Consider the following 22,089-nt stretch of genomic DNA (forward strand, 5'->3'; position numbering starts at 1 on the left):
CCATTATACCAATAATTTGTCTGTAAATTTTAAATGACATTTTTTTCAATGGAATTTTATTTTTTTTCTTCGTTTTGCACCCTTGACAAATACCTAAATCAAATCCTGTCAAAAAATTGTTTTAAAGACAAACTGACGAACCTATGTGTTATATCCTGTGGCTGAAATGACCAATACCCCATTAGGTTTTAAGACGATATCTCCTTGAACACTGTCCTGTTTTTATCACTTTGATTTCATCTCTAACCACCACCATACTGTTCTCCAATCATCACCAAATTCACCATGATTCATAAAAAAATACATCTCTATTTCCTATACCTTTGAATTTGTAAATTGTTTGGACACCAATTTTTTTTTTTACCTTAACATGATTGTGTATTAAACTAAAAAAAATTTAACATGATTGATGAAAGTTAAATTGAATTTCTAACATGTTTACATTTTTCTGCAGATTGGATGTACACTTTGCAATTTTTTAAAGCCTACTTTCAATTCAATACAATACTAATGAGCAAACATCAACTCAATCCTCTTCAAAGTTAACTTTGAAAAAAAAAACATAGGTTTTTGAATTCAAATATAAGAAGTTAAGTGGGTAAACCATAACTTAACATTTTTTGTGTGAGAGAGGCAAATAGTTTGCTAAATCTACTTGTTCTATATGTACTTCTAATTGTCCTTTTTTCTAAAACTTTTAGAAACAAACATTTGCTTTTTTCTCATGAACTAAGACTCATAATTCAATGTAAAAAACAGGGAAAAAAAACTTGTTTATAACAGAAAATAGATTTCTTTTGAAATGGGAAAATCATAAATCAAAAGATTCACATAAACTTTTCTTAAAAACAAAATGTATGAGTTTCCCATTGCACAAAGATCAAAGCTTAGCCAAAGACAAATCTTAACTAAACTGTATAATGTATTAAAAGCCAAAAACAAAAAGCTACCTCTAAATACGAAAGAAAAATCTTACCAGCAATAATAAGCAAAATACAACTCCATTTAAGCGCGAAACTTGTGCTGTTAAACTGAGCCAATGACAAATCGTGTTTAATATCCCAGGGGACCTTCTATCTTTCGCTCATCACATTACATTGTAACGACAAGCCGTCACACATCAGTAAATACATTAATTCTTAACAAATTATGCTTTCAGAAATCAATATCATATCTGTATTATGAGATTAAATTAAACTGGAAAGAGATTATGAAAATTTGTGAGGGGACAAAACTCTCTCAAAACGTAAAACTAGGACCAATATGAGTGAATATCAAATCTAATTTCCTTGTCAATAAAAGAGAAATTTAGAACCATTTCAGAAGAAAATGAAATGCTTAATTTGTTTACTGCATCATCAAAAAGCCACGAAATTCCCTGCTGGTTCAATTTACCCAACAAAAATAGTGAAATTTGGTAATTGCATGGAAGCTAAACAATGTTTTTCCCCATTTGTCAGGCACATTGAATTATTATTGTCAAAAATTTGATATCTTTCCTGTGATTTAATGAAAACACTTTTTTCTTTACCCCATTACAAAGAAATTTCAGAGTTTTAGAGTGCATCACTGATTAAATATGTGTTAATTATGAAAATGAATTCAGATTAAATGGTTTTGGTCTGTAAGTTGATAGTCTGAAGCACTAGTAGAAGTCACACCTCTCTGAGACATAGTTCTGGTCACCATTATTTCAGATACTCAAAATAAATGTTTTAACACCTTAATATATATTTAATGATGTCTATTTATCAAGATAGCCTTTCCTCATCTTTTGCAAGGTTGGAATACAGAGGACTTTAAAAAAAGCCATTCTCAATGTGACATTTTCCATTATTCAATCATATGAAGCCTCTGTACCCAAAAGCTGAATTATTCATGGAGTGTTTTTTTTCCTCTTCAAATCACGGGGGCTAAATGATATTTTGTTTTGAAATCTTTTTGTAATGGACATGTAAGTATGATGAAATGTAACCCTAGATCAGAGGGAATAGGGTAGGACTTAAAACACAAAGGCTTACAAAACCTCCAACGGATTTACATCTCAATAAATCAGCAACACCAACACACAAAATATTTTGTTTCTTGTCTAGATATACATCACATATGGATAAAATTTCACCACAATGACTTTTGCAAAAACTGTCCAAATATGTCCTTAGTTAATCAGTTTATGAAGCCTACAATATAACAAGGTTGTGATTTACTATAAACTGACAAACACAGGTTGTTGGTAGGACAACGTTCTAGCAGACTGGATACATTTGTACCACATGGTGTCTAATGGCCACTTGGGTGTCAGAACTTTTTATGATGTTATGCTCTTCATAAGTGGGTTTTTAATTTTCCAGCTGTTAATAAGTCATGTCTACTAAAATTGGACATTAGGACTGTAAGACAAAAGGTTAAAAACCTCTGCTATGTACCACATTAAGGTAATCAAAGATCACCAGACTAACCTTTAACATAGCAAGATATATACACATGGGTTACATTTCTGAACATTTTTACTGAGGACAAAAATTCAATAGTCATCAATATACCAGCTAGTTTGAGGAGAAAAAAAAATTTTCTTGCCAACATTCATAACTATTTTAAATATTTCTTTGAAGAAAACTATATAACAAATAAGAAAAACTTTGTGCAAGAGTTAAGAGTGTGCATGTTTTGTTGCTGTTGTTGTTTTTTTTAAATTATTAAAGTAGGTCTGATGTAGTGAATAAATAAACGAACCATTTGTGGATATGAAAAGTTCTTGTGATATGTGATAGGGATGTATGTACATGAAGTTCAAAGATCCAACAATTTTCCAAAACTCCAACAGAAGATTCACAGCTTTAAACATTCATATTTTTGTTTGCTATGGTTCCTTTGGTACTTTGGCACCAGTAAAGTTAGAAAGACCGGAAAATTTTAATAAAATAAAAATCAATTCATATTCAACTCAAAACTACATTAACATTATCGGTTTATTATCTGTAGATGAGATTGCAAATTTACATCCCTAAAATGAATGTTCTCACAGTCAACAATAAAGTTAACAGTTAGCATCATAAATTATGTCCCTAGATATGGTAACTATACAGGTTTTCAAACACCTTGAAATTTGATGTGCAAAGCTTGTAAAGCCTAGTCCCAAATGATCTTATCTTCAAAGGGAACAAAATAAAACACGAATTCAATTATGAAAAAAATATATCCCCTACTGTCAAACTTACATCAAAGTTTTAAAACACACACACATCTTTCAGATGTGGTTATAAATCATGTCTTATTAATGTTTTTTTTTTATGTTCAATAACAAAGTTATCTATAAGGAAATTATATAAGCAGAATCTCATTAAGGAGACATTAATTAAAATGATTTTCTTTTAAATTTCACAAATCATTCTAAAAATACCCAAACAATGAACTTTTTTAAATTACATCTCCAGAATTTACTTTTAAACTAAATCCACTAAAAAGTTGACAATAAATGTCAAAATCAATCGGTCAAAATTAACTGCCAAAAAAAATTGAATGTCCCCCAGTCTCTCCTGTTTGCCAAAACTCAATTGAGCATGAAAATAGCCTTCTGCACCCCAAATCAGAAGCCTTCCTGACTAATCTAGCAGAAGATATTAGATCTTTATCGTCTGCTCCTATTGATTTGATGATTTGTCAATCTGATTAAATGACAGAGCCACCCAAATTAAAAATTTTTAAATTTAAGAATAATTGGAAGGCAGAAGAAACATCTAAAGCAAGGAGAGGAAGCCTGGAATAATATGACTGTCATATATGGCCATGAACAATAATGGAGGTCACACTCTCCAAGGCTGCCATGTGTAATATTAACCAGCTATAAAACCCACATAAACTACGGATACTGTCCTGTTGTCCATAAAATCAAACAGGTGGTCAATTTTAGACATAGACTGGACTCCAAATAAAGACTCAAGGGAAAAAATAGGGTTTCTGTAACATCATCTGCATTGAAGAGAATTATGGCAAAGTACCCTGAAATAGTACGAAATTTTATTAAAACGTGATGATTGGGTAATTAGAATATCAAGTTTCTTTTCTATGTTTACACTAATGGAAACATACCTATATTTCAATGAATAATTTACCGACTCTTTTTAGAGTTCTCTTAAAGATGATATAAATTATCCCAAGCAGAAAATATTTAGTAAACAATGTACAGAACCAAAATAAAATGTACCCACAGCAGTCGTAACATATTTTGGTGTCAATTTTTTATCCATTGGGCATATTTTGACGCTTTCTTAAAAATGTTACTTTTATCATGAATATTTACAATTCTTTATTCATACTTGCAAAAGAAATAGCATTCAAAACCAGAAATGAAGGACACAAATTAGAGAAACTGAATCTAACAAAGGCATCTCTCATCAATCATAGCCACAATGATTCCTAAGTATGTCTCAAATGACAACAAAGAAGATGAAGTAAGAAAAAGTGATGACGGCTTGATATTTTAATTCCCATCTATCACACAGTGTGTGCTTAATATGCCAGAATCTCCCACTGGGAAGTAATTAACACTGTTGTGTCATCATTACATGAGGACAAGCTCAGACAGTAATCTTGGATGATGACATTCAGGGAGAAAAAAAAATATAAAGTCTGATGTCTATCATACTTGGGAAACACAAAAAATCGAAAAGAAAAAAATATCTGGAAAAAATGGGTTTACTTCGACAACTGTTTACTCACAAGAGATGTGAATTTTCATAATTCTACCCAATGAATGTTCAACAAGAACCTCTGGTAAAGTTCTGCTTTACATCCCTTTTATTAAACATTAAGGAAATATATATACAGCAAATGCTGCATCCAAAGCAAGGCTGTTATAAGCATTCCTAAGTGCATCATTCATGCAAGTTTGGTCCTTGAAGGATTAAACCTACTTGTGAACGAACTGCTCCAAAAACTTTGACCTGAATTAATTAAGTCTAGTAGTATGCATACTTAGATAAAGCACCTGTGAATTTTGGTCCAGATAGGTATATATTATTTCTGAACTGAACATCCTTCAAACATTAACCTTGCCATTCATTTAGAAATTATAAGTGATACAGCATCTATAATAAATTTACTGCACTGAGAGTCACTTAGAAATCAACATGCTCAAAAAACTCTAATTCGGTACACTGACATGACTTCAAAGAGGGGAAACAATTAAGAAAGGTTTCTGATTCCAAAGAAGCATATATTTCAGGAAATACTTATTACCCTTAGTTACAACAGGATGCAGAGAACAAAAACAAGTTTCAGGTAACTGCAGAGCGGTGTAGTTTAAAATTTTTAATTGTCCATTGGCCAAAAGAGAGTTGTGAAATACAAACTATTCCCAAAATATAATGCTCATGGTGAATGTGATTTTTTTTGTCAGAAACATTCCAGTTTGACCACTTATCAATAAGTATAGCATTACTACAACTTCTCCATAGTCTCAATACTGTGTAGTTTTTGAAAGCCAAAATTTCTTGCATAAACAGACAAAACATTATTTACAGTATTAATGCAAAGGGTATCAGAAATTGATTTTTAGAGATATTTCTGTGAAGAAGTTGTTCTCTGAATACTTTTGTTACATCACATAAGCCTCATACTAACAAATTTTGATAACCTCAGTCTGTACATGTGCCAGCAATGAACAAAACCCAGGGAATCACAAACTTAAGGCTTTTCTGACATTAATGAACATGAGCTTATATGATGAAATGGTTCTTCATAAAATTGAATCAGTTACGAGTGTAATATACAATGAACTTCAAAATCAACTTATTTTTGACACTGGAAGATTTTTCAAACCTGAAAGTTAAAAAAAAAGTATCATATAACTATTCAACATACCAGGAATATCTGTTTCTGTGTTGCCAAGTCCCCTGTTTATTGTTGCTGTCTTTGCATGTTTAGGCCAAGCATGGTCCACTTCTCGCACACCTGAAATTAAACTAGAAATGCAGATCAAACCACTCAATTAACTTTCTAAATCACAATTTTGGTCAGTTTAATTGTAGGGCAGAGACAGGAAAGATTCAGCATTGCCAGCTTACTAACAAATTACTTGTGTATCAAATTCTTCAACACAAGGGCTGAAACATTTAGAGTGTTGAGGAGAAAGCTATCAGAGGATGAAATTTCATCACAATGACAGTTGACAGATTTCGAGTTGAGCTTCAGTCTAAATTTTCTTCTTTCTCAAATACATGTACATATGCAATGTGAATGCAATGGATGGCACACTGCTCAAGTGCTTCTCTAAATGTGTGCCATTTTTCATGCATTTAATTGCCTTTAATCATGAAATGTGCACCTACAATATGCCCAATCTTCCTTAAGTTCTATATAATTACACAAACTGAGTAGACATTCATTTTTAATGATTAAGCCTCAACTCAGATATATCAATTTAGTGCATTTCTAACAGAAAAGATGAAATAAATCCCACAAAGAAAAATACTTAATCATTGTATCAAATCATTTAATTTACTGAGATTGTCAATAGCTTCTTCATAAAATATTGAAATTTTCATATGAGCAACCATTCTGTTAACAGCATTTATTCAAATACAAACTGCAGAGACTAGGAACAAAATTTCCAACAATGCATCTGTTCTATGGCTTCCTGGGTACAACAGCCTCTTGACTGAGCAGCTTCCTGTACAGAGCACCCGCTTCCCTACAAAACAAGCCAGAGATTTATTCAATCTTGTCTTAAAAAGTTCTATACTGGCAGCTTAGTTCCTGCACACCTCATTAGCAATCAAATCTGTTGGAGCAATGGCAAACGTTACAAACATTGATTTTAGATTCATCATTTGTCAAAACTGACCACTAACAATGTTAACTTTCACTGATGGGACTAATCTTATGATTGTTTGTGACAAATCTCCCATGAACTTTTCCTGATTAGAATGATTTAAAATGAAAGATTGTATACATAATTTTGACTGTGCATGCATTGTTTTATTTCAAGCACTGCTATCTATTGGAACAATGAAAGAACCAAAAGAATATCAATACATTTTTTTTTTTTTTTTAAAAAAGCTACTGTAAGTTGAATTGTTTTGATATTGACCGATAATGGCTCTGCAGAGAAATAAAGTACTCTGTCATTTTCTTTTTCCTCCACTAATAAGAAATATACATATATTTCTTCAGCAAAAGTTTGACCTGTAAAAAAAAAATGGCAAAAAAGATGTCTTTGAAACACATATCACAAAAAAAAAGACATTAATGATTCTAAATTTAACCATTTCAGAAACACTATCATCAGATCAAAAGAAAATGCATATCAAAAGGCATAGAATTTATGGAAACTTTGGCAAAAAATTTGAACGTCCTTAAGTTAGAAAATTTTAAAAACAAACTGTGTAATAAATTTTGTTTAAAGTTCTTTTGATTTCTCTGAAGACTTTTAAAGTTAGTTGGTAATGTGATGATGGTATCTGTGTATACAATCTGGGGTGGGCCAATGTGACAATGTGCCAGGGCTTCTCTTCATTGCCCTCGGCATGCAACACCAACATTATCTGTAAACAGAGACTGTATCCAGAAAAGTAAGCCAAAATTTCCCACACATCCATAAAACCTTTATACAGGATGCTAGATTTGTGATCTTATTCATCTATGTCCCATCTTTCTTATATTTTAACAATTTTTTGTCATGTCAGTTTTCATGGATATGAGCAGTTACACCAATTTTGCAGCATACACTCATAACTTCTGTTTTATTGCATAATATCAGTAACTTGGAAATGACTTTAAAATTAAAAAAAAATATATGGAGATGGGCAAATCACTGATCAAATATTCCCCAGAAACTTAAGGTAATTGGATCAAAAATGAAGAAATTAATTTAAATCAAAATCTCTAATAAATGCAGCATATAGATTCATATGTATATTATCCAGCAAGCAAATTCTTGGCCTTTATAAAACAAGTGACAAATTCTACACCCTTTCATTTAAACAATAATTGAAATGTTACAGTCTATAATATGCATTTTTCCCTAACCTTTATATTGCTAAGATTTATGGCATATGACAAAATTATTCAGAAGACCACATCTCTACTGTTGACAACTAACTTTTCAAATGTCACTAAACTTGTGCACCTTGAGGTAAATTACTACCTTCCATATTAGGGTGGCAGTTTTTGTTACAAATTCAAAAAAAAAAAATTGTCTTTTAAAACCAAAATTGACTTTGACATATCAATTATCCTTCCTTTGGCTTTGTGAACTTCAGATAAGAGATATTTAATGTAATTGAAATTTTGAACAAAGATGGACCAGTAAACAACTGTTCAATACTGATGTGAACAAAGCGAGAGGTAGCCATCCAGTCCAAGAGTAGCCCCACAGAGCAGAAGGCCTCGCAGAGACTGGTGATTAAGTCCAAACCTTTCAAAAAGATAATCATCTTTGAATAATGTGAAGGGCCACCTTGAAATCAAAGGAAGGAAACATGCCACACATGCATGTCAACTTCTTGAAATTGGTCTTAAGACATGCCGCGAATTACCTCAAAAGACAGGTCGACTGCAGTTTATTAAGAGATAAGAATCTAATATCACTGGACGGATTTCATAAACAGGGCATGAGCTTTACATAATACTCCCTAGTTATGACTTAGATACTGATATACTCAATGATTCTTTAATAATACCACATAATTCTAATGCAATATCCTGTTCTCCTGCAGTTTTTTAAATTAACAAGCACACTTCAAATCAATAAATTTGTATTTAAAACCTTCACAACATCAATATTTTACTTCAATGTTCTGTATAAGTACAAGAGTAAACTAATACACTACAAAATGAATAACATCTGACCAAATGAACATGTCTTGCCTACTTTTTGATAATTCTGGAACAAATAAAGACACTGATTTTTTGAACAGGAATACTAACCATTTCAGATAAGGAAACTGATTTATGAAAATTGGAGACAGAAAAACACATAGGGCAGATTTAACACACCACTGTCAATGTCTCCAATCCAGACCCCTGGTGTTTTAAATACCTCCTGGCATCAGTACGGGTTCTCATCTCTGACTTCAGTAATGGGAATCACTGCCTCCACAAAATGAAAGGCTATAATTGAGGTCCCCATGTGAACTGACCCAAGCAAAAAGGGGGAGGAACCTCCCTGCAGGGGTGGGGGTATTTAATGCTTCACCAAAAGTAACTTATCTTAAAGACCAGGCACTTGATCAAAGGGGACCACAGTGGGGTAATTACATTTCAAGACATCGTTTCTCATTGCAATTCTTTTTAACTGAAATATTCTTGACTATATTTTAAATAAAATGCATTACAAGTCTCAGTTAAGTGTCTCCTATGCCTTTATCTCCATTTCATTGACTTGCATGTGTGATTTGCTCTTTTTGATGTTTCATCTTTGAAAGTTACCTTTTCTTCCTCTTTTAACACCCCTGAACCTCGATGGATGACAATGAATAGATAATTAGGTAATGTCATCTTCACATAAACGCCCTCCAAGACAGCCTCAGTTAGACTCCATCCAGGAACTGCAGGACCTGAAATTTAAATCGAAGGAAAATACTAACTCTCTTTAGGATAATAACAGTATTTTTCCTGTTTTACACTTCTTTAATTCTAGATCAATCTTTGTTCAAACATCTATCCAAATGTCCTCAGTGCAAAAAGCTTTAATGAAGGGAGGAAAAAAATCTTTACTGACAGCAAAAAAAGAGAGATTTTTTTCTGTAAAATGCCAGGTTTATGAAATATAAAACTGAAATTGGCAACACAAAAAATAAAAGTTTGAGGATGTATATTAACCTGATTTTTCTGTATGTTATGAAAATTCAAAAGGTAAAAGCCATGAATATATTCAACAGATGACTATCACAATCTACAAAAGATGGTACTTGGGGCATTTGGACCTCGCAGTCATGCTATAATGGGATGGTAACAAAGCTTTGTTTCTTTATCTATCATGTTTCTGCCCTTGCCAAATCCTGATAGAAAATACATTATGCTAAATAACCTGGACCCCTGCCCAAAGTAAAAGCATTATTTGTGTATTGTTTAATATTTTTTATGCTTTTAGATATATATTTTTTGTTTCTTGTACGTTTTTATGAGAAAAATGACACACACCTTGGACATATCTGGTCCTACGGCACAGAAAGAGAGGGTGTAATCAGTTCATATTTTGTTATTGCCAGCAAAATTTTATGGTGATATTCTTGTTTTATTAACCATAGATAAAATTACAGTCATGCACTTATTGTTTATGTCAAAAAGTAGAGATGATTTCATGCACTATTCACCTTCGGATTCACTACCAGGTAACTAAAACTGCCTATAGATATGTTTGACTAAACATATAACAGATATCATGCAATATCACTTTTATTTTCATCAATAGGATGAATTTTATCTTTAATATCCATTTCAACTTCCACTGATACTGTTTAACATCCGGCAATTCTAGGTTTAAGGACATACATAACCTTTTGTTAACTTTACCCCCTAAATTGACAAATCTATCAAACACTGACAAAAAAGAAATTCAAAAGTTCCTATCAATCAAAAAAATCTAACTTTGTGTCACAGTCTTTTCATCTTAATTTATTTATTTGCATTTAAACATTTCAAGCACTTAAGAATGGAAATATCTGATTAAATATAATTTCCCCAAAGGTATGGTAATGAATATAAAGAACTCCCTGCTAACAAGGCAAATCTCTCTTCTGTCAAGATGTCATGTTTTAAGAGTTCCAGTCATGTTCAGAATTAAATATGTTAATTTCTTTGTCTTAAAAAGGTTATATGCATTTCATCCATTAGGTAAAATTGTGCCATTTTTCTTCAGGAACATTTACTTGACAATTTTACATCAACATGATCTTTTTCTTTTCACTGTAATGGAGAAATTCTTATTTTGATAATACTGTTATTAATTCACAACATTTGTCTTTGTCAAAATGGACATGACACATATAAAAAATTCTAAGCAACACTTTAAATTGAAGTTTTAGGCAACACTTTATATTGAAGTTTCAAGCAACACTTTATTTTGAAGTTTTAAGCAACAGTTTTAATTGACGTTTTAAGCAACACTTCAGCTCTTTAGCATGACAATTTTGAAAAATTCAAAGGCTATCAATTCAGCACAAAATCTACTATCCACCAAAACCATACTCTGTTAAGCCTCATTATACAGACTGATAGAAGCTTAGAAAATGTTAAAGAGTCCAGATCCTGCCAAAATGTTCAAATTCACTGAGGGAGGAAAGCTTAATCTCCTTAAGAAAGCAAAACTGTTAATTAAAGCAGGAGAGAGCACGTCAAACAGAGCCAATGTGTACCAGACAAAGGAAAAGACTCTGGTCTTTGGTTCTAACTGGTTTCTGGCCGGTGCATAAATAAACTGATGGCAGATGATTTCCATCCTTAAGCCACAAAAAATTTCTACTGGGCTCTGCTCATCTGTGAAAAGACCAATACAAAACCGATCAAATTTAATAAACTGCTTATCATTATTTCAAGTAGTTTGGCCAAACAAGTGTGATTGTGATTTTTTTCCATTAACTTGACCATTTTAATACAGAGAGCTTGGTTTCCATTCTTGTTCTCTCCTCTTCTTCACAGGTGAATTAACATTTGCTTTGACCCAGTAATCAGCAAACTCTGACAGCAGAAATAAGAATTGGAAATTTTGAGAAAAAAAAATAATTATTTTTACAATGTATGGCATTAGAAAGGACTTTGTTTCAAGGTTTAATGTGACACAGCTTAGGGGACAGAAACCAACATATCTAATAATTCTAAAATAAAAATCAATAAAATACCCCAAAGGATAAAGAAACCTTTATTAAAATACAGATAAAACTTGTAATTGTGTCTTTGGAATAGTTTTCTACATCCGCTAATGCTCTGAGGTCTTTAGATCTGCATTCAATTAGCCTAGCTAAATGAACTATGCTAGGAGACCCTGGACTTTCTAATATCAAATTATCTGCTTTACTTAAAGACCAAATGTCCAGTCCCCTGTAGCCATTGATGACAAATAAAACAGTTTAATCCTTTGTTTCATTGGAGAATCATACCCTCTTCCATTCTATTTTAAAACTGATTTCCTGCTGGATCTAGTTTTCAAATTGTTCTACATTTAAAAACTTATTGCCAGCTTGACATATTAAAAAAAAAGCATTTTAAAATTTTCAAAATGACCTGCAGTAATAGTTAACATCAACTCCCTGTGACATTATGCAGTCAAATTTTGATTTTGCTACATGGAGGGTACAATTATATGCACAATCAATACATTTTGCAAAGCTAATAAATTTCATTCAAATTGTTTATCAGTTGTATTGTTTACCTTTCAGGAGAAATAACTGAAATACATGATGGTACTTAAAAATGTTTGCTTAGGACAGTGATAAATTTGTTTCGTGTGAAGTAACAGAACTTTTGAATATATCTTACAGATTTGTATAAAAAAAAAAGGACCATCCTTATTAGCAGAAGTTTTATGACACTGGGTACATTTAGGTAAAATCTGCACCAAATCCAACACATTAATACTACAAGGCTATCATTATCCAGTCAGTTTTACTGCAGTTTAATCCGAGTCCTTATTATGTTTAAATTCTATCTTTTATGACCATCATAAATCTTCATGTATCAGAAACAGACACCGCTAACAACAACAACCAAACAACTAAGATACAACTTGAAAGAAACTTGCCAAATATGAAGAGAAAGTGTAACACACGGTTATATACAAACACAGTGTGTCTAATTTTGTTGACCAAATTCTTATATTATTATCTACATATATATCATATTCTATTCCTTAAAAAATTTAAAACATTTAACACACACCATATGACGTTAATTTATTCAAATTACCAGACAATTTACTGCCATCAAATACAAGAATAATCATTAATGCTGAAGTTCATTATCGCATCAATTATACCCGCAAAAGAAGCCGGACAAGGATGGGCGAGTTTTATGGTATATGGTCCTTACACCCCAGTTTTGAGATTCAATTTCCCATGCAGATGTGTAAACTTTCACAATAGAAAACCGGGTGCAGAAAAACCGTATAAAACACCTTTATTGAATTAGCTCAAATTTCATCCTGAATTTATGAGGAAATATCGCAAGACCTGTCATTCGCTCTCTGATCAAATGAATTTAGATTCTGAACTTTAAGTCTAATTTTTTTTATTGTATTGAACCAGAGGTAATTGACCAATGACTTTGTTACCCTCTGTAATGTTGTAATGATAATTATAAATGTAGCTGTACGGTGACAATAACTTACCTGGGTTGTGGGGGTCATATGTGGGGGATGAGGAACGTACTAGAGAAAGTGAAGGAAGTGCTGAGGATGACAATATACAGTATCAAATTACCAACATTTATTTGTCATCACCCTGAAATGCACAAATAAAATTCTGCAAATTAAATTACACTCCCATCACAAATGTACCGTAGAGACAAGGTATGTATGTACATGCAATGTTTTCCTGGTTAATATTTGAAATTTCCTTAATTATTAGACTGATAAAATTGATGCTTATACCTTGTTCCTGTAGGTCTAGTAGATTAAAAAAGAAAGACCACCAGAACTGTATAAAATAATTTATCAGAAATTATCACAGGTTCACATCCTAGCCAGACACAGTCCTTCACAAGTGAACCCCAAACAACAACCTGTACCCAGTCTGTCACAAGTGAACCCCAAACAAAAGCCTTTACCCAGTCTGTCACAAATGAACCCCTAACAACAGCCAGTACCCAGTCTGATACAACTGAACCCTAAATAAGAGCTCATCCCCATTCTGCCACAGGGGAACCCTAAACAGGAGCCTTTATGTAATCTGTCACAGGTGAACCCAAAATAAGGGCCTGTACTCAGTCCCTCACAGGTGAATCCCAAACAAGATTCTATATGCAGTCTGACACAGGTGAAACCAAATCAAGAGATGTCACATGTGAACCCCAAATAAGGGCTCTGTGCCTTGTTTATAACAGGTGAACCTCAAATAAGTACCTGCAGTTTATCCCTCACAAGTGAACCACAAACAAGAGTCTGTACCAAGTTTGTCACAGTTGAACCCTAAACAAGGGCCCTATACCTAGTGTCACAGGTGAACCCAAACATGGACCTTCAATCACCCCATCAATCACAGGTGAACCACCGTTCACCAGCGAGAGCCTGTCACAATCATGGCAGGTTAATCCCTGCACCCATTCATTATCGATTAATCCCAGGCAATAGCAGTTGAGATAATACCAATCAAGTGACTTGTCTGAGAAACCAACATGAAGTGCTGAACATATCTGGGTTCAATCTGTTAGATACTGAACTGTCAGACCCTTGAGACCACTAAATCTTTCCTCTAGTAACAATTTTTTTTAGAGAAATATGACAATTAACCTACATTGTTATTATGTCTTATCCTAATCTGTATCTTCTGATTTTTTTAAATCTGCAACTGAAGTTCAGTGATAACTGCATGAATTTCTACAGTTTAACTTTATCAACCTCCACTAGTTTTTTTCCCCTTTAAAGTCTAAAATGAATGCATATAGTACAGTGTATGATAACCATTCAGTGATATGATAAACATTACAAATTAATTAATAGACCCAAAGTATGTTGACTAATTAAGGCTTTGTAGAATTGTTAAAAATATTCCATTCAAGGAGCTGATGATGACAGAAACAAAACTGATTGAAGAATAACCAAAATAGATTCTCTATAGCTAAAGCTAGAACCAAAAATTATCAATCCACTCACAGCACTGTTCTTGAAGAAAGGTATATCAATAATTAATTTAAAAATATTTAAATGAACAGGCGTAAAAACTGGCCACATCAATGGAAATAGGAAAGAGAGGCTGACTGTTGCTATGAGAGACACGTACTCATTAACTGAGAAGTTTGTTAGATGAGTGACATTTGAATAGTGCAGATCTAACAGATGAAGCTAATTTTTAAATCGATCCTGACAATGTGATTGGCAGGAACAAAGTCACATGAATAAAGAATCTAATTTCATTGGTCCTTGCATAGGATCCCCAGGTGCTTGTAATTGGGAAATGTTAATACTGTACAGTCAACTTTAATTCATCATGTGAAAGTAACATTATTTATTTATATGAACTTTCTCATATTTGAACACATTTGTTAAAATCTGCCTTTTTTATAGGCCTTTTTAATATCATGTGTAAATGTTTCATCAGAATCAAATTCAATGTCACTTAATTAAAACAACATTTTGAATACATTTCTCAGAACTGACTACAAGTCACTTTTTTTCCTTTAATTTCATATTTTTTTTTAGGGATTACCATACATTGGATTGCATGAAAAGGCCTCCTCTGCAAAAAAAACTTTTCTAAATCTTGATTGACAGATCTTTGTCCCATGTCAGTTTCATCTGCCTCACAATGGCATTAGGTTTCATCCTCACTTTCCACGGCACACAGGTGCAGCTGTTACGGAAATCAAACACCCTGTAAAATTTGTCATTTACAAGAAACATGACATTGTACAAGGAGAGACAAATTAAGACATGGACACTTTAACAAGGGAGAGTACTTCAAAGACATGAAACTTGTCAAAGTTAGTGAAATTGCTATGTCAATCATTTCAGCTTTGAAGCATTTCATCCATTTTTACTTCATCTGGTTCTACAACAGAGGGCTTTGATTTTCTTATATTGTAAAAATAAAAATCTCTACCATACTGGTTACTAGAATCTTGATCAGATCTTCAAATTGTCTCTCCCATAACTCATTGATTGGTGTCATCATTAGGAGAGATCAGTACCTTCAACAAAAATAATTATCAATATGCTCTTACATAGGGAAAAATGATATTACCATAGCAGAAACTAAATGTTACAGCAAAATCAAAATTAACACTTCTAACAAGCCAATCTAGAGATTTGGCTGTATAATATGGTATATTGACAGTACATGTACTGAACACCTCTCTCTTAGCCTAAAATCACTTTCAGCAAATGTATGGAGGATTCTGTTAAAATTTATCTTGGGATACATTTCTTTTTTACACTGCCAATCTTTTTCATATTTTAAGGGATTGTGTCTGTTTTTGGAGTTTTTGAGGATTCCATCCATGTTGGCAACATGAGTAATTTTTCATGTAAAAGGCAAAACAAATGATGCAAGGATTTTCTGTTGGTTATCATAATCATCAAATTCTCCATTCCTTATATTTACTATTTTACATTTTTAAGAATTCCTTTTTAATGTCTCCCACCTAGTCTTGCCTATGTGCAGAGTGACATCATGCAATCTTATTTCATGGATCTGTACTGGTGAGGTTTATACAGTGTATATAATGAAAAAAAGAATACAAAAAAATAAAGAAGATTGTGTGAATAATACCTGTATTACTAAAATAAAACTACAAAAGAAAAGGAGAGGCTCTGGTAGCAAACTATTATTACTATCTGAAATTTATATTAAAAAATTGAAAGTTTAAGACAGGACCACCTGTTTTTTTGAATGTCAGGAATATATGATTTCCCTGTCAATTTTAACACATTAACCCTTGGAAACAAATACCTAAAACAACAGGAAACATTAACCACCTCTTGTGGAATTGAATTATGCAGCAAGGCAAAAATGAAAAGAAATTTTAGTATGATAATATCTCTGTCCAAAAGAAATATGATAGGGAAGAAATACATATTTATTGACAAACTGTGCAACCATATCAAGATTAAAGATGCACACATTGTAACTGAATCTTTCACACTAAAGTTGATCGCTTGGAAGCGTCTTTATTTCTAGACAGTTTGGAGACGTGCCAATGTTATTAACTTCCATCCTTTTAACTTTAAATAACAGATAATCTATTAGGAAAAAAAGGAACAAAATAAATAAATTTTTCTCATAAAGAAAATACAGCATTAATCTAGTTCAAAATCCATGCGACTACTGGACTAAGGGAGACAATCCAAGAGTAAGAAAACTTTTTTTACAACTGTCAAAAGTTTTATTCAACATGTCAAGAGAACTAACTCAGTTAATGATTCTTAACATGCATTATTCATGCTAATTATGCCTTAACTCAAACAGTTAGTAAAACATAACAAATAAACTAAACAACATAAGTGCATGAACAGAACACAGACTTACAGCATGAGATGACAATTACCTGAAACTAGAATAATGTAAACTAGTAATTTAATTATTCATTAAGAAAATTTCAGAATGATAGAAATGTATTGCAAAGATATCCGAAGTATTTTTTTTTGTGGGGGGTTGATATATGCCAACTGTTGGTTAATTTAGGAACCAGTAATGACACAGAACGTCAGTGATATTTCTCCTCTCTTCTCCAAAATCAATCAAAAAAACATGAATTTATATAATTTAATAAATAAACATTTTAATATAGAAGTAAAGGAGGTAAAAGGCATTATATGCACTGTATGTCTTTCAGATCTATGATTAAATTTTAAAAAAATATGCACCAATAATTCTCAGAAATAACTGGAGTACATCCAAGAATTCATTATAAATTGCTAAAGAAGTGGAAGTCTTCAGAACATATACAATAGTATGAAGTAGTAGATAAGTCTTTTTCAGTTAGTTTGTATGGTTGATTCAATATGTTTTTGTGCAGATTTTGCTTCAGAAGAATTATTTATTTCAGTGTTCCTTTTTATTAATGCATGTAGTCCAATTTAGTGTTGTTTCTTTCCATTACATAAGAATGCATTAACACAGTCTTTTAAGTCTAAATCTCTCAGCCTTTATCTTCATCTCCTTGATCGCTAACTGCTACGTCTTGTTTTCTCAAACCATTTCCATCTTATTGGCCATTTCCTTCATTTGCTTTGAAAAATTCTACAAAATACAAATGATGCTGCAAAATAATCACTGAGTAACCCAACATCAGCTGTTGTGGTATGATTGTTTACATGTAAATCATGTACAGCTGAACTGCAGTATCTGGAACACTGATATTTCGAATGCCATGAATATGTCAAAGTGAATTGGAAGTCCCAACCACTTTTTCTATAAGTATTTAACGATCAATATCTAATATTTATTTCTCGGTCCCATTGAGTTCAAGATAATGAGATCTGACTGTAATCATTGTGTAAAACAGACACTGGTTTTAATTTTCAGTGATTTCTATTGATTTTGATAATGAAATCATAGGAATCAAAATAAGCACACTGATCAAAATTTAATTTTAATTGATCATCTCTATAACACAACAGACCTGAAACTGTGAAATTGTCATCTCCATAGAGTGAGTGGATATTTTTCCTGAGGAATCAGCAACTTTGAGTGTCATGGTAACACAAGGTGAATTCAATGATTTACATTCATCACTGCTTACAGCCACTCCTAGCTTCCACTTCATGTCAATGAGCTGTAAACAACAAACCAAACAATACTGTGGAATCATTTTAATTCATGGGGGTTGATGTTCATGGGTAACCAGAATTTTACTGGTTTTTGGTAGGGGTGAAACGATACACCTCCTTCACGGTTCAATACGTATTGTATAATTTTGTCTCGGTTCGGTTATTTTCGATACGATACATTTTGATAGAAGGAAACAAATTCTACGTTGTTTTATGCTTTCTTTTTCTAAATCTAGTCACATATTTTACAAATTTTATTTGCAAATTGACTAGAAGAAATTGATTAAAATCATTTGACTGTCAAAAATTATTTTACAAGCTATCAGTCATCAAAAATTTATGTTTTCTATACTTATTTATTCTGAGTAACGTGTTATACCTTATGCCAAACCCAACTGAATAACGATCCCGACCGAAAAATGAACCGAACCGAAGATTGGAGATTTTGCACCGTGTATCAAACCAAGAAAAAATACCGCGGTGCATCGATACCGCGGTGAACCGTTTCACTCCTAGTTTTTGGGGACATTATTTCATGAGTAAGCTGTATGTAAAGAAGATTAAATGAACAATACTTTGACAGTTATTTTTCGTAGGGATGTAAATTTGTGGATAAGTGTGACCCACAAAATCCATGAGCATTGGCCCCTCATGAACACTAATGACACTACAGTAAAAGAGATTCTAAAACTTTGAACAAACTTCAAATTCTTTCCTTTAGAATTTTAAAAACTCTGTTAACAGTAATAATTGAATAATCCAACAATATCCAGAGGTATCAAGTAATCTTGAAACCAGACCTACTTGTAACCATGCCAACTAAAACCCAAATTACCAACTCTTTATCTTCAGGTAAAAGTGCTACCATAATGGTGTTCAGTCGATTCGTACACAAACTGATTCGTACACAAGGGGTTAATTCATACATGAAACAGAGAAGTCAATTCGTACACAAGGCTTTCCTGTATACAAAGTGAGGAGTCAATTTGTACACAAAAGTTTTTCTTACAATATTTTGTACAAAAATGAGAAGTCCATTTTCTATTTTAGCTAGAGTAACTCATATCTAAGAATTGGATTAGATTAGAAAGAATTAGAAACAGATGGTGATGCATATTCAGTTACTAAGTTACCATATTTAATGAATAATTACTATGATGCATACTGATAGAAATAGCCGGAGTAATGGAAATTCATGATTTACATCTTTTGGGAATGGAGATGTTTTCCAAGCATGGAGTATCTCATAATTAGTGAAAAAAATTAGCGTTTGTCGCAGATTCAAGAAACCGCCATGTGTTGGTTTAACAATAATTATCTGAATTCCTAAAACCGAAAGATGTTTAACCATTAACCATAAATATTTCTGTTTTTCAATTTTTCTGCATTTTATTATATTTTTATTTAAATTTTTTACATTTACACAACCTTAAAAAAGCCCTGCGTACAAACTGACTTCATTTGTATCATGTTCACAAAACATTAAACCTTGTGTACAAATTGACTTCTGTGTTTCGTATATGAATTGACTCCTTGTGTACGAATCAGTTTGTGTATGAATTGATTGTAAATCGTCATAATCACCTATCAGAATTCTATCACTTGACCCCCTCTGTAATACAGTTGAGCCTTCGGTATCTTGAACACCAATATCTGGAAATTCATGGATATTGAAGCAAGCTGGAAGTCCAAACTCCTCTTTTTCTATGTATTTTAACCTTAACATCTTGAATCCTCTGATATTGCGAATTTTTTTCTCAGTCCCATTGAGTTTGAGATAATGAGGTTTGACTGTAGTTAACACAATATTAGTCATAATATAAGTTAATAGCTAGTGCAGCGAGCTCAATAGACCAATGTGAAAGAACACAGAAAATTCGATTTAAAATTTGTGTATTAGTCAAGCAAATTTTTCTGCGAAACATTTTTAGAATTCCTTCACTACCACGATTCCATATGATGATGGTGAATAAACAGTCCTGCAGTTGAGTTTTCAAGTATTAAGATTAAGTTCTTGCAGAGAGCTTAAAAAAATTAAATACATCTACCCTACAATGCCTTTCTTTGTCATGTGATATATATAGGATCTCCCATGATTTGTAGTTGGATATGATTTTTATCCAACGAGTTGTGTGTTTTTTATCCCCGAGCCTTGGCGAGGGGATAAAAACACACGAGTTGGATAAAAATCATATCCAACTACAAATCATGGGAGATTCTTTTTATCCCATGTTTAATACTTCTCAACCAATGTTTTACACCTTTATATAGGACTCAACTTTATTTTACTTCTTCACGCTAATGCAAAAACCATTGTGACGTCACAACTGCACTTAAATGTGGATTATGAAAAAATCATCCAATGAGTCATATCCATGGGATAAAGGGGTAAACATGGGATAACAAAGTCTAAACTGTCTCTCGTACGGTTTGAAGTTTGAAGAGGCGGATCAAAGTTTAAAGGTTTCATATGGTATAAAACTGCGCTCACCCAAACGGTGGCAACGTAAAACATATTTTAAGTTAAAATTTATTTAACATTTCATATTATGATTAAAATTTTGCCAATGGTAAACTTCACTTCTCCCCTCCAAAACAAATTTGTAACCATGGTAACAGGAGTCCTGGTTATGACTGAATCTCCATCTGTTGGTTACAAGTTAATAAGGGTTAGAGTTGACATGGTTATAGACCAGTCAGGTTATGGATTGTCCTCTTTATATAAGTGGACAGGCATTGAGATGACTAAAACCTTTCTAGGCTGAATATTTGACACCCCTGCTTAAGTTTTTACCTTTCCAGCAGTTAATGCACTGTCCATAGCTGGGCATTCTTCTTTCTCTAATAAAATGAAGTAACAATTGAAACAGCTGCATAATCTGACAATTACAATCTACATTAACTCGTTTTGCATATTATAAATAATGTAAGGGTATTCAGACGCGCTTCCTCTCGCCTTAGCAGTTCCCACATAAAACAGTAAAATGTATTTTAAAATATAATACAAAATACTGAAACTGCAAGCTTTCACCTCATATTGATTAGGCCAAAAAAAATAATTGTCTTGTTTCCTGCTACCCGACCTACCCTATTTTTTTGGCACCCGACCCTAAAGTTTTTTTTATGTTTTGGAAGAAAAAAAATCGTGAATTTCTGGAATTTCATCGTTCTGTCACCGTAATCGGTTTCCGTGTTAACACAAAACAAGCATTTCATCAAATTCTTGTTTTAAATATGGACTTTCATAAAATACCACTTGAGTTGTGCATAAAAAGACATGATCAACTTTAAAAGACAATATTGACCTGTGACATGTTTAATTTTTATCTTGTATTAGTTCATATCCAAAAAATGCTGTCGGAAAAAAATAAAATAAAAATATAAAATAATTTTCCTACCTACCTACCCTATTTTTTTCAGGCTGGTAGCAGCTAGGAAACAAGACTATTATTTTTTTTGGCCTTATTCTACTTTTTTCTATTTTTCATTTCATAAACTAAGTATAATCATTAATCATACAAGCATTAACAACTTCAAGATGTAAATTTGTCGACGCTAAATAGCAAATGATGAGAAATATAAAACCGTGTTATAGATCTAACATTGCTGTGTGCAAAATTCGAATTTCCTACCTTCCAAATTTTTATTAATGCTTACGTATTTTACTC

At 32.5% G+C, this 22,089-nt stretch overlaps 2 protein-coding genes across 3 annotated transcripts in view; both read right to left on the reverse strand.

Annotated features, from left to right (window-relative positions):
* The window catches only part of LOC133173163 (protocadherin alpha-1-like), a 42,521-nt gene extending 35,915 nt beyond the window's left edge, over positions 1 to 6,606 (reverse strand). The window contains exons 1-2 of the mRNA XM_061308107.1: positions 6,588 to 6,606; positions 5,863 to 5,952 (exon numbers count right to left, since the gene is read on the reverse strand). The gene's annotated coding sequence lies outside the window, so the exon portion shown is untranslated. The remainder of the gene's footprint in view (positions 1 to 5,862; positions 5,953 to 6,587) is intronic.
* Positions 6,607 to 17,400: 10,794 nt separating this feature from the next.
* LOC133173176 (COMM domain-containing protein 6-like) lies at positions 17,401 to 21,975 on the reverse strand. 2 transcript variants are annotated; one of them, XM_061308127.1, is made up of 4 exons: positions 21,941 to 21,975; positions 21,216 to 21,262; positions 18,274 to 18,426; positions 17,401 to 17,891 (listed from the first exon to the last, which is right to left on the reverse strand). In XM_061308127.1, exons 2-4 carry the CDS (start codon positions 21,240 to 21,242, stop codon positions 17,841 to 17,843), a joined length of 231 nt encoding a protein of 76 aa, XP_061164111.1. In that variant the 5' UTR covers positions 21,243 to 21,262; positions 21,941 to 21,975; the 3' UTR covers positions 17,401 to 17,840. The 2 variants fall into 2 exon arrangements, with proteins under 2 accessions (XP_061164111.1, XP_061164112.1); XM_061308128.1 differs by having other exon boundaries at positions 21,951 to 21,969.
* Positions 21,976 to 22,089: the final 114 nt, after the last annotated feature.

The sequence above is a fragment of the Saccostrea echinata genome, unplaced genomic scaffold (genome assembly GCF_033153115.1).
Source record: "Saccostrea echinata isolate AGI-Se365-2 ecotype Australia unplaced genomic scaffold, CSIRO_AGI_Sech_v1 ptg000056l, whole genome shotgun sequence".
NCBI lineage: Eukaryota > Metazoa > Mollusca > Bivalvia > Ostreida > Ostreidae > Saccostrea > Saccostrea echinata.